Source organism: Anomaloglossus baeobatrachus, chromosome 10 (assembly GCF_048569485.1).
Source record: "Anomaloglossus baeobatrachus isolate aAnoBae1 chromosome 10, aAnoBae1.hap1, whole genome shotgun sequence".
In the NCBI taxonomy this organism is placed as follows: Eukaryota; Metazoa; Chordata; class Amphibia; order Anura; family Aromobatidae; genus Anomaloglossus; species Anomaloglossus baeobatrachus.
Genome location: NC_134362.1, coordinates 43,813,758 through 43,826,135, shown reverse-complemented (window position 1 = coordinate 43,826,135; position 12,378 = coordinate 43,813,758). Strand labels below are relative to the sequence as shown.

The following is a 12,378-nucleotide window of genomic DNA, read 5'->3' as shown; positions in this document are numbered from 1 at the left end:
TGAAATCATTAAGGAAGCTACTGGCGGGAAGAGTACTTCCATGCCACAAACCAAGACCAGGAAACCTGTCCAGGGTAGGAATCAGTCGAGGTTTCGTTCCTTTCGTTCCTCCAACTGGCCGTCCTCTAAGCCCTCGGCCTCGTCCACTAACTCAGCCAAGGACCAGAAATCCAACTGGCGCCCAAATGCGCGTCCACAGAAGACCGCAGGAGGTGCTGCCACTAAGGCAGCCTCCTCGTGACTATCTGTCAGCGCCAGCAACGTCCTTAGTCGGTGGCAGGCTCTCCCACTTTGGCGACGCGTGGTTTCAACACGTCTCCGATCAGTGGGTGAGGGATATCATCTCCCACGGCTACAGGATAGAATTCTCTTCCAGCCCGCCAAACAGATTTTTTCTCTCAACTCCCCCCTGCTCCAAGGCCGCCGCCTTCTCGCAGGCCGTGGCATCCTTGCAGGCAAACGGAGTAATTGTACCGGTGCCCGCCCGGGAATGGTTCAGAGGTTTCTACTCAAATCTCTTCCTAGTTCCCAAAAAGGACGGTTCCTTCCGGCCCATCCTGGATCTCAAGCTTCTCAACAAGCATGTTCAGGCACTTTCGCATGGAGTCCCTGCGATCAGTCATTGCTTCAATAACCCAAGGGCATTTCCTGGCATCCATCGACATCAGAGATGCCTATCTGCATGTGCCAATTGCAGTTTCTCACCAGCGTTGGCTACGTTTTGCAATCGGAGAAGATCATTTCCAATTCGTGGCTCTCCCCTTCGGGTTGGCCACAGCCCCTCGGGTATTCACCAAGGTCATGGCAGCAGTGATTGCGGTCCTGCACCTACAGGGGTTGGCAGTGATTCCTTACCTGGACGACCTTCTAGTCAAGACTTCATCCAGCGCAGACTGTCAGCGGAGTGTCTCGCTCACTCTTGCCTCTCTAGCCCAATTCGGGTGGCTTGTCAATCTCCCCAAATCTACTCTGACTCCGACCCAGAGTCTCACGTACCTAGGGATGCAGTTCGAGACTTTGCCGGCACTTGTGAAGTTGCCCTTAGTCAAACAGCAGTCCCTCCAACTGGCGGTGCGCTCTCTACTGAGGCCCCGCCGTTATTCCCTCAGGCACCTGATGCAGGTGCTGGGTCAAATGGTGGCGTCAATGGAGGCTGTTCCCTTTGCCCAGTTCCATCTGCGTCCCCTGCAGCTGGATATTCTCCGCTGTTGGGACAAGCGGCCTTCCTCCTTGCACAGGTTAGTGGCTCTGTCGCCACAGACCAGGAGCTCTCTTCAGTGGTGGCTTCGGCCCCTCTCTCTGTCCCAGGGGCGCTCCTTCCTCGCCCCGTCCTGGGTGATCCTCACCACGGATGCCAGTCTATCCGGCTGGGGAGCGGTATGTCTCCACCACAGAGCGCAGGGCACTTGGACTCCGTCCGAGTCAGCCCTTTCGATCAATGTGTTCTGGAAACCAGAGCTGTGCTTCTGGCTCTCCTGGCTTTTCACCACCTGTTGGCGGGCAGGCACATCCGAGTCCAGTCAGACAACGCAACAGCGGTTGCCTACATCAATCACCAAGGCGGGACACGCAGCCGCCTGGCAATGTTGGAGGTACAACGCATCCTTCAATGGGCGGAGGACTCAAAGTCCATCATATCCGCAGTCCACATCCCAGGCGTGGAAAACTGGGAGGCAGATTATCTCAGCCGTCAATCCGTGGACGGTGGCGAGTGGTCCGTGCACCCGGCAGTGTTTCAGTCGATCTGCCGCAAATGGGGCACTCCGGACGTGGACCTAATGGCATCCCGTCACAACAACAAAGTTCCGGTTTACGTGGCTCGCTCCCACGATCCTCAGGCCTTCGCCGCGGACGCTCTGGTTCAAGACTGGTCCCAGTTTCGTCTGTCCTACGTGTTTCCCCCTCTAGCTCTCTTGCCCAGAGTCCTGCGCAAGATCAGAATGGAGGGCCGTCGTGTCATCCTCATTGCACCGGACTGGCCCAGGCGAGCTTGGTACCAAGACCTGCTCCATCTGTCCGTAGAGGTGCCGTGGCATCTCCCGGACCGTCCAGACCTTCTCTCACAAGGTCCGTTTTTCCGCCCGAATTCTGCGGCACTCAAATTGACGGTGTGGCTCTTGAGTCCTGGATCTTGACGGCTTCTGGTATTCCTCCGGAAGTTATCTCCACTATGACTCGGGCCCGTAAGTCTTCCTCCGCCAAGATCTATCACAGGACTTGGAAGATTTTCCTGTCCTGGTGTCGCTCTTCCGGCCATCCTCCTTGGCCATTCTCCTTGCCGACCCTTCTGTCTTTTCTACAGTCCGGTCTGCAGCTAGGACTGTCCCTCAACTCTCTCAAGGGACAAGTCTCAGCTCTGTCAGTGCTGTTCCAGCGGCGTCTCGCCCGGCTGGCTCAGGTCCGCACCTTCATGCAGGGCGCGTATCACATCATTCCGCTTACCGGCGGCCCTTGGATCCCTGGGACCTTAATTTGGTTCTCACGGTTTTGCAGAAACCCCCCTTTGAGCCTCTTAGGGAGGTTTGTTTGTTTCGTCTTTCACAGAAAGTGGCCTTTCTGGTGGCCATAACTTCCCTCAGGAGAGTCTCTGATTTGGCTGCGCTCTCTTCGGAGTCACCTTTTTTGATCTTTCATCAAGACAAGGTGGTTCTAAGTCCGACTCCGAACTTTCTCCCTAAGGTGGTCTCTCCCTTCCACCTTAATCAGGACATTACCTTACCTTCCTTTTGTCCGGCTCCTGTTCATCGCTTTGAAAAAGCGTTGCATACTCTGGATCTGGTGCGTGCTCTCCGGATCTATCTGTCTCGCACCGCTGCTCTTAGGCGGTGCACTTCTCTTTTTGTGCTAACCACAGGTCGGCGCAAGGGCCTTTCTGCTTCTAAGCCGACCTTAGCCCGTTGGATTAGGTCGACCATTTCGGATGCCTACCAGTGTTCTCAAGTGCCTCCCCCGCCGGGGATCAAGGCTTACTCGACCAGAGCTGTCGGTGCCTCTTGGGCTTTCAGGCACCAGGCTACGGTTCAACAAGTCTGTCAGGCTGCCACGTGGACTAGCCTGCATACCTTTTCAAAGCACTACCAAGTGCATGCTCATGCTTCGGCAGATGCGAGCTTGGGCAGACGCATCCTCCAGGCGGCTGTCGCCCACTTGTGAAGTTAGGTTCTGCCTACTTCTTAGTTTTTCTGTTTATTCCCACCCAGGGTCTCGCAAAGGAACGATAAAGAAAAAGAGACTTTTGTTACTTACCGTAAATTCTTTTTCTTATAGTTCCGTATTGGGAGACCCAGAACCCTCCCTGTTGCCTGTTGGCAATTTCTTGTTCCGCGTGTTATCACCGGCTGTTGTCGTAGACAGAGTTTCCGGTTGTTCCGGTTTTTGCTCTGTTTTACTTGTGGGTGGCTATTCTCCTTCAGCTTTTGCACTAAACTGGCTGAGTCTGCTCATCAGTGGGTGTATAAGCTCAGAGGGAGGAGCTACACTTTTAAGTGTAGTACTTTGTGTGTCCTCCGGAGGCAGAAGCTAAACACCCCATAGTCTGGGTCTCCCAATATGGAACTATAAGAAAAAGAATTTACGGTAAGTAACAAAGTTCTCTTTTTTGTCTTACAGGACATAGTGACCAGTCTTTGCTTTGGAAGATATGGAAGAGAGGATGATACTCTGATTATGACCACCAAAGGTATTAACTCTTACATTTAAGTCTCATTCAGACGTTCAATTTTTGCATACCAGAGCTATCCTTGGTTTTCACGTATAGCACTCATACCTGTGATAGTCTATGGGGCTATTTACATGTCCGTGATTTTTTGCACACCGTACATGTGATCCACCAAAAATTGTGGAGATTTTGATGTGAGGGTTGGATCCAAATTAGCAATTTATCGTATTTTTTTTTATTTTAAGATGCACTTTTCCTCCTAAAAATTGAGCGAAAAATGAGGCATGCGTCATATCTGAATGTAGCTTACTGGGAGGTGGTGGAGAGGGGTCGCAGGAGGCAGGGACAATGCTGCGGGGCTGTGCGCCGCTCTGTGCTGCGGGGCTGTGCGTCGCTCTGTGCTGCGGGGATGTGTACCGCTCTGTGCTGCAGGTGGTGAGGCAGGGGCCATCCTGATGTCGGCGGTGCGGACTTCAAATAGCGGCTCAAGATTTTATCTGCGCATGCACCACCTCCAGCCCATTGGGAGCCGAGAGCTTAATCTGCCCATGCTCCGACTCCGGGGCGCCATTACTTTGAAGCCCACACCACCGACACTTCCTAGATGTTTTCTGTGCCTTACAGCGCCGCCGAGCATCTGGGACACCTGCCGCACCGCCCGCAGCATTGCACTGCCCCTGCCCCCTGTGACCCCCCCCCGCTCTACCGCTGCTGCCGACCCCCCCCCCCCCTTCCCCAGTAAGACATCACTGGATGATGACGGACTATCCCCCCTTCCTTTTTTTTTCTCTAAATTTTGGGTGCGTCTTATAATCCAGTGCGTCTTATAAAATGAAAAATACAGTAAGTCTATGGGTCTGTGAAACAAAATTCAACCGAACTCCGATGACGCCCAAGTCCAGTCTAATTTTTCACATATTTTTGGAATGGAGAAAGTGTAGAAATCAGTACATTTTTATCGAATGTAGAAAAATGTAGACGTTTAAATGAGACCCCCGCAATAACAGTTATCCTTAGAGTTAGTGCGAATCGATTCGCCCACTTCCCATTCGTCCATGGTAGTAATTTCTGCTAGCTAGATGGGAGCGGGAGAACTGCTCGTTACCTAATGGAAAACACAGCTCTTTTTTTCTTTTGATTAGCCGGCCTGGCATGATGTCACATGTGCATTACGCCACAATGATGATACTGTGCCAGGCCGGCTAATCAAAAGAAGAGTTGCGGATGCCGTCTGGTAAGAGATAGTTCTCCAGGTCCAGTCCAGCTGTCAGAGATTAATGTTGTGGCCAATGGTCTGGAACGTACGAATGGATTCGCACCAACACTAGTTGTTCCCTGAGATAAACAAAGAGCCTCATAACCGGTATGAATATATATAACCATCAGAGAGACCTCCTCAAGTGAGGGGCCCTGTGGTAGACACCTACTCCATGGAATACATGAAAAAAACAGAGGAAAAGGAGTATGTACGGTGCAAAATGATAACAATTTTATTGAATTACATGATTAAAAATGACACAAACAATCAGGGCTATGATAAAAAAGGGTTAAAACCACATGGAAGGGTAATAATTCTGGGGGACTCAAAGTGCCCTGAAAAACACTTAATGTGGAATTTACAAAGAGAATAAATGCCCCGTCACACACAATGAGATCGCTAACGAGATTGTTGCTGAGTCACAGTTTCTGTGATGCAGCACTGATCTCGCCAGCGATCTCTGTATGAAACCTACCAGCGATCAGGCTCCTGCTGTGAGGTCACCGGTCGTTGCAGAATGGTCCGGACCATTTTCTTAAAAGGCGATGTACTGCTGGGCAGGACGCATCGCTGTGTTTGACACCTACCAACGACCTCCTAACACGGTCCCAACGCCCGACGAGATCGTTATACAGGTCGCTGATCGTTGGTAAGGTCTGACTGTGGGACATCTCACCAGCGACTTTCCAGCGATCCTTATCAGGTAGTATCGTTGTCGGGATTGCTGGTAAGTCGTTGTGTGTGACTGGGCCTTAAGAAACCTATGGTAGGTAAAGGTACCGTCACACTAAGCAACATCGCTAGCAACATCGCTGCTGAGGCACAACTTGCTAGCGATGTTGCTGTGTGTGACATCCAGCAACAACCTGGCCCCTGCTGTGAGGTCGCTGGTTGCTGCTGAATGTCCTGGACCATTTTTTAGTTGTTGCTCTCCCGCTGTGAAGCACACATCGCAGCGAGAGAGCAACAACTAAATGTGCAGTGAGCAGGGAGCCGGCGTCTGCAGACGCTGGTAACCAATGTAAATATCGGGTAACCAAGAAGCCCTTTCCTTGGTTACCGAATATTTACCTTCGTTACCATCGTCCACCGCTCTCAGCTGTCAGTGCTGGCTCCCTGCTCTCTGCACACGTAGCTGGAGTACACATCGGGTAATTAACCCGATGTGTACTGTGGCTAGGAGTGCAGGGAGCCAGCGCTAAGCGGTGTGCGCTGGTAACTAAGGTAAATATCGGGTTGGTTACCCTATATTTACCTTAGTTACCAAGCGCAGCATGCTTCCACGTGTAGCGACGCTCCAGCGATCCCTGCCAGGTCAGGTTGCTGGTGGGATCGCTGGAGCGTCGCTTAGTGTGACATCTCACCAGCGACCTCCTAGCAACTTAGGGTACCGTCACAATTTAGCGACGCAGCAGCAATCCCACCAGCGATCTGACCTGGTCAGGATCGCTGCTGCGTCGCTACATGGTCACTGGTGAGCTGTCAAACAGGCAGATCTCACCAGCGACCAGTGACCAGCCCTTAGCCAGCAGCGACGTGCAAGCGATGCTGCGCTTGCACGGAGCTGGCGTCTGGAAGCTGCGGACACTGGTAACTAAGGTAAACATCGGGTATGGTTACCCGATCTTTACCTTAGTTACCAGTGCACACCGCTTAGCTTAGCGTGTGCAGGGAGCAGCAGCTGGCACTGGCAGCATGAGAGCTGCGGAGGCTGGTAACGAAGGTAAATATCGGGTAACCACCTTGGTTACCCGATGTTTACCTTGGTTACAGCTTACCTCAGGCTGTCAGACGCCGGCTCCTGCTCCCTGCACATTCAGGATTGTTGCTCTCTCGCTGTCACACACAGGGATGTGTGCTTATCAGCGGTAGAGCAACAATAAAAAAACGAACCAGCACTGTGTGTATCGAGCAGCGATCTCACAGCAGGGGCCAGATCGCTGCTCAGTGTCACACACAGCGAGATCGCTAATGAGTTCACAAAAAACGTGACTCAGCAGCGATCTAAGTAGCGATCTCGCTGTGTGTGAAGCACCCCTTACCAGCTATCCCTATCAGTTAGTATCATTGTTGGGATCACTGGTAAGTTGTTTAGTGTGACTGGGCCTTAAGGCTATGTGCACACAGTGCGTTTTTTTGACGCTGCGTTTTTGTGCGTTTTTGGCCGCTAAAAACGCACAAAAACGCACCTGCGTTGAAAAAACGCGGCAAAAAACGCACGCGTTTTGCCGCGATTTGGTGCGTTTTTTTGCTGCGTTTTGCTGCGTTTTTGCTCACTGCGTCCTTATGCGTTTTTTATCAGTGAACAAAAAAAAAAAGGTCTGATGTCATTTCCTTCTTCAATGTGTTCTTCATTCTCCACTAGTGTATGCAGAAGAGCAGACAGCTGCAGAACTACAAGGCTCAGCATACTCCATCCAATAGTGTATGCAGGAGAGCAGACAGCAGCTGTCGAACTACAAGGTTCAGCATCCTCCTTCCAGGACTGTATGCAGGATTTCTTTGCCCCCCCAAACAAAAAAAAATGACGTGGGCTTCGCCATATTTTTGTATGCTAGCCGGGTACAGCAGGCAGGTACGGGCTGCCCCCAACCCCCAGCTGACTATTTGTACCCGGCTGGGAACCAAAAATATAGGGAAGCCCTTTTTTCTTTGGCGCTCCATTGGGAGACCCAGACAATTGGGTGTATAGCTATGCCTCCGGAGGCCACACAAAGTATTACACTAAAAGTGTAAAGCCCCTCCCCTTCAGCCTATACACCCCCCGTGCTGCTACGGGCTCATCAGTTTTTATGCTTTGTGCGAAGGAGGTCAGACATCCACGCATAGCTCCACAGCTTAGTCAGCAGCAGCTGCTGACTATGTCGGATGGAAGAAAAGAGGGCCCATGACAGGGCCCCCAGCATGCTCCCTTCTCACCCCACTCTTGTCGGCGGTGTTGTTAAGGTCGAGGTATCCATTGCGGGTACGGAGGCTGGAGCCCACATGCTGCTTTCCTTCCCCATCCCTCAATTAGGGCTCTGGGTGAAGTGGGATCCCATCGGTCTCCAGGCACAGGAGACCGTGCTCCATCCACAGCTCCTGAGGACCCTGCTGGATAGGAGCCGAGTATCGTTCAGGGACATGGCCCTGCTACTTGGAGGTACTCTGTGTCCCCGTGGGGACTGCGCACAGCAACACTCCAGCATTGCTGGGTGTGCTAGTGCACCGGGGACAGCAGCGCTGACTGCGTTTGTGCCACTATACACTCAGCGTCGCTGAGTGTGTGTGTGTAGGGGGACTGCCGCGCTGACCGCCGCTGCCATGAGATCACTGCGGCGCGGCTGGGACTGTTAGTGCGCCGGGGACTTCCGCGCCGACCGCGCTTATACGGCGGCCGCGCTTATTACTCGAGTCCCCGGCTTCTGCGGCCTAGTCTCTCTTTCTTCCCGCCCCCAGCCCTGCCAGTCAGGGGAAGGGCGGGACGCTGTACAGGACGGCAGCACTGAGGGCTGGAGCATGCTTTGCATACTCCACCCCCCTCACTCTGCACAGTGGGGCACCAGTTCCCGCACTTTTCTGGGTCACGCCCACGGCTCCCTCCTCTCCTCAGGACGCCGGCAGCCATTCCTCTCAGCTCTGCTAACGCTGGAGAGGAGAGACAAGCTCAGGGAGACCCAGGCAGGAATTCTGGTGCCCACACAAACGCTTTGCGCGGGCGGTAAGCAGCACCTGTGGTGCTGGCCCCACTAGTGCAGAAGTGTATTTATAGTTTATTGATTATAGTCTATACTTTACACTGTATGGTGCACAATTGATTTTTGGCTATATCCCCTCCTGTATTGCTCAGAGGAGACAACAGCATGTCGTCCACAAATAGCAAGGGTGCCAAAGCACAGACTTACTATGCTGCCTGTGCAGCATGTACGGCTATACTGCCGGCAGGTTCCACTGACTCTCATTGTGTGCAATGCTCGGCCCCTGTGGCACTTTCTCAGCCGGAGCCTCTGCTAAGGGTGACCCAGGGAGATCCACCTGTTAACACTGTCCAGGTGACAGGGACGGAGTTTGCAGTTTTTACTGATAGACTTTCTGAGACTATGGCTAAGATATTAGAAGCCTTGCAGTCCAGGCCGGCATCTCAAGCCAGGGGCACTGTGGAATCATTGCCCCCTGGTCCCCCTCAGTTGGAACAGCAATGTCCTCCCGGGGTGTCTCATGGATCCCAGGGTGAGGTCTCTGACACGGACCGCAGCCCCAGACCGATTAAGCGAGCTCGCTATGATATCCCCTCGACATCATCACATTGTTCAGGGTCTCAGCGAGAGGAATCTCTGTATGATGAAGCGGAGGTAGCTGATCAGGATTCTGATCCTGAAGCCGCTCTCAACCTTGATACTCCTGATGGGGACGCCATAGTGAATGATCTCATTGCGTCCATCAATGAAATGTTGGATATTTCTCCCTCAGCTCCTCCAGTGGAGGAGTCAGCTTCTCAGCAGGAGAAATTCCGTTTCAGGTTTCCCAAGCGTACAAAGAGTATGTTTCTGGACCACTCTGACTTCAGAGAGGCAGTCCAGAAACACCGAGCTTGTCCAGATAAGCGTTTTTCAAAGCGCCTTAAGGATACACGTTACCCTTTCCCCCCTGACGTGGTCAAGGGCTGGACTCAGTGTCCCAAGGTGGATCCTCCAATCTCCAGACTTGCGGCTAGATCCATAGTTGCAGTGGAAGATGGAGCTTCACTCAAGGATGCCACTGACAGACAGATGGAGCTCTGGCTGAAATCCATCTATGAAGCTATCGGCGCGTCTTTTGCTCCAGCATTCGCAGCCGTATGGGCACTCCAAGCTATCTCAGCTGGTCAGGCGCAAATTGACGCACTCACACGTACGTCTGCGCCGCAGGTGGCGTCCATAACCTCTCAAACGTCGGCATTTGCGTCCTACGCTATCAATGCTGTCCTGGACTCTGCGAGCCGTACGGCGGTTGCAGCCGACAATTCGGTGGCAATACGCAGGGCCTTGTGGCTGCGGGAATGGAAGGCAGATTCAGCTTCCAAAAAGTGCTTAACTGGATTGCCATTTTCTGGCGACCGTTTGTTTGGTGAGAGATTGGATGAAATCATCAAACAATCCAAGGGAAAGGAAACATCCTTACCCCAGGCCAAACCAAAAACACCCCAACAGAGGAGGGGACAGTCGAGGTTTCGGTCCTTTCGGGGTGCGGGCAGGTCCCAATTCTCCTCGTCCAAAAGGCCTCAGAAGGATCAGAGGAACTCTGACGCATGGCGGTCTAAATCACGCCCTAAAAAGACCGCCGGAGGTGCCGCTACCAAGGCGACTTCCTCATGACTTGCGGCCTCCTCACACCGCATCCTCGGTCGGTGGCAGGCTCTCCCGCTTTTGCGACACCTGGCTGCCACAAGTAAAAGACCGTTGGGTGAGAGACATTCTGTCTCACGGTTACAGGATAGAGTTCAGCTCTCGTCCTCCGACTCGATGCTTCAGAACATCTCCGCCTCCCGAGCGAGCCGAGGCTCTTCTACAGGCGGTGGGCATTCTGAAGGCAGAAGGAGTGGTGGTCCCGGTTCCTCTTCAGCAACAGGGTCACGGTTTCTACTCCAACCTGTTTGTGGTTCCAAAGAAGGACGGGTCCTTCCGTCCTGTTTTGGACCTAAAACTGCTCAACAAACACGTAAGGACCAGGCGGTTCCGGATGGAATCCCTCCGCTCCGTCATCGCCTCAATGTCCCAAGGAGATTTCCTAGCATCGATCGATATCAAGGATGCTTATCTCCACGTACCAATTGCTCCAGAGCATCAGCGCTTCTTGCGCTTCGCCATAGCAAACGAACACCTTCAGTTCGCGGCACTGCCGTTCGGCCTGGCGACAGCCCCAAGGGTTTTCACCAAGGTCATGGCTACAGTAGTTGCGGTCCTACACTCTCAGGGTCACTCTGTGATACCTTACTTAGACGATCTGCTGGTCAAGGCACCCTCTCAAGAGGCATGCCAACACAGCCTCAACGTTACTCTGGAGATTCTCCAGAGTTTCGGGTGGATCATCAATTTTCCAAAGTCAAATCTGACACCGGTCCAATCGCTGACATATCTTGGCATGGAGTTTCATACTCTTCCAGCGATAGTGAAGCTTCCGCTGGACAAACAGCGTTCACTACAGACAGGGGTGCAATCTCTCCTTCAAGGTCGGTCACACCCCTTGAGGCGCCTCATGCACTTCCTGGGGAAGATGGTGGCAGCAATGGAAGCAGTCCCTTTCGCGCAGTTTCACCTACGTCCTCTTCAATGGGACATCCTACGCAAGTGGGACAGGAGGCCGACGTCCCTGGATAGGCACGTCTCCCTCTCTCAAGCAACCAAAGCTTCCCTTCGGTGGTGGCTTCTTCCCACCTCATTATCGAACGGGAAATCCTTCCTACCTCCATCCTGGGCGGTGGTCACGACGGACGCGAGCCTGTCAGGGTGGGGAGCAGTTTTTCTCCACCACAGGGCTCAGGGTACGTGGACTCAGCAAGAGTCCTCACTTCAGATCAATGTTCTGGAGATCAGGGCAGTGTATCTTGCCCTAAAAGCGTTCCAGCAGTGGCTGGAAGGCAAGCAGATCCGAATTCAGTCGGACAACTCCACAGCGGTGGCTTACATCAACCACCAAGGTGGGACACGCAGTCGGCAAGCGTTCCAGGAAGTCCGGCGGATTCTGCTGTGGGTGGAAGACACAGCATCCACCATATCCGCAGTTCACATCCCGGGCGTAGAAAACTGGGAAGCAGATTTTCTCAGTCGCCAGGGCATGGACGCAGGGGAATGGTCCCTTCACCCGGACGTTTTTCAGGAGATCTGTTGCCGCTGGGGGATGCCGGACGTCGACCTAATGGCGTCACGGCACAACAACAAGGTCCCAACATTCATGGCTCGATCTCAAGATCACAGAGCTCTGGCGGCAGACGCCTTAGCTCAGGATTGGTCGCAGTTTCAGCTTCCTTATGTGTTTCCTCCTCTGGCACTGTTGCCCAGAGTGTTACGCAAGATCAGGGCCGACTGCCGCCGCGCCATCCTCGTCGCTCCAGACTGGCCGAGGAGGTCGTGGTACCCGGATCTGTGGCATCTCACGGTCGGTCAACCGTGGGCACTGCCAGACCGACCAGATTTGCTGTCTCAAGGGCCGTTTTTCCATCTGAATTCTGCGGCCCTCAACCTGACTGTGTGGCCATTGAGTCCTGGATCCTAGCGTCTTCAGGATTATCTCAAGAGGTCATTGCCACTATGAGACAGGCTAGGAAACCAACGTCCGCCAAGATCTACCACAGGACGTGGAAAATATTCCTGTCGTGGTGCTCTGCTCAGGGGTTTTCTCCCTGGCCTTTTGCCTTGCCCACTTTTCTGTCCTTTCTTCAATCCGGATTGGAAAAGGGTTTGTCGCTTGGCTCCCTTAAGGGACAAGTCTCTGCGCTCTCTGTGTT

At 53.2% G+C, this 12,378-nt stretch overlaps 1 protein-coding gene across 1 annotated transcript in view; it reads left to right on the top strand.

The window, feature by feature from the left end:
• BBS1 (Bardet-Biedl syndrome 1) overlaps positions 1-12,378 on the top strand; it is a 121,847-nt gene that overhangs the window by 73,254 nt on the left and 36,215 nt on the right. The window contains exon 12 of the mRNA XM_075325628.1: positions 3,610-3,679. Coding sequence (XP_075181743.1) covers positions 3,610-3,679 — 70 coding nt within the window. The remainder of the gene's footprint in view (positions 1-3,609; positions 3,680-12,378) is intronic.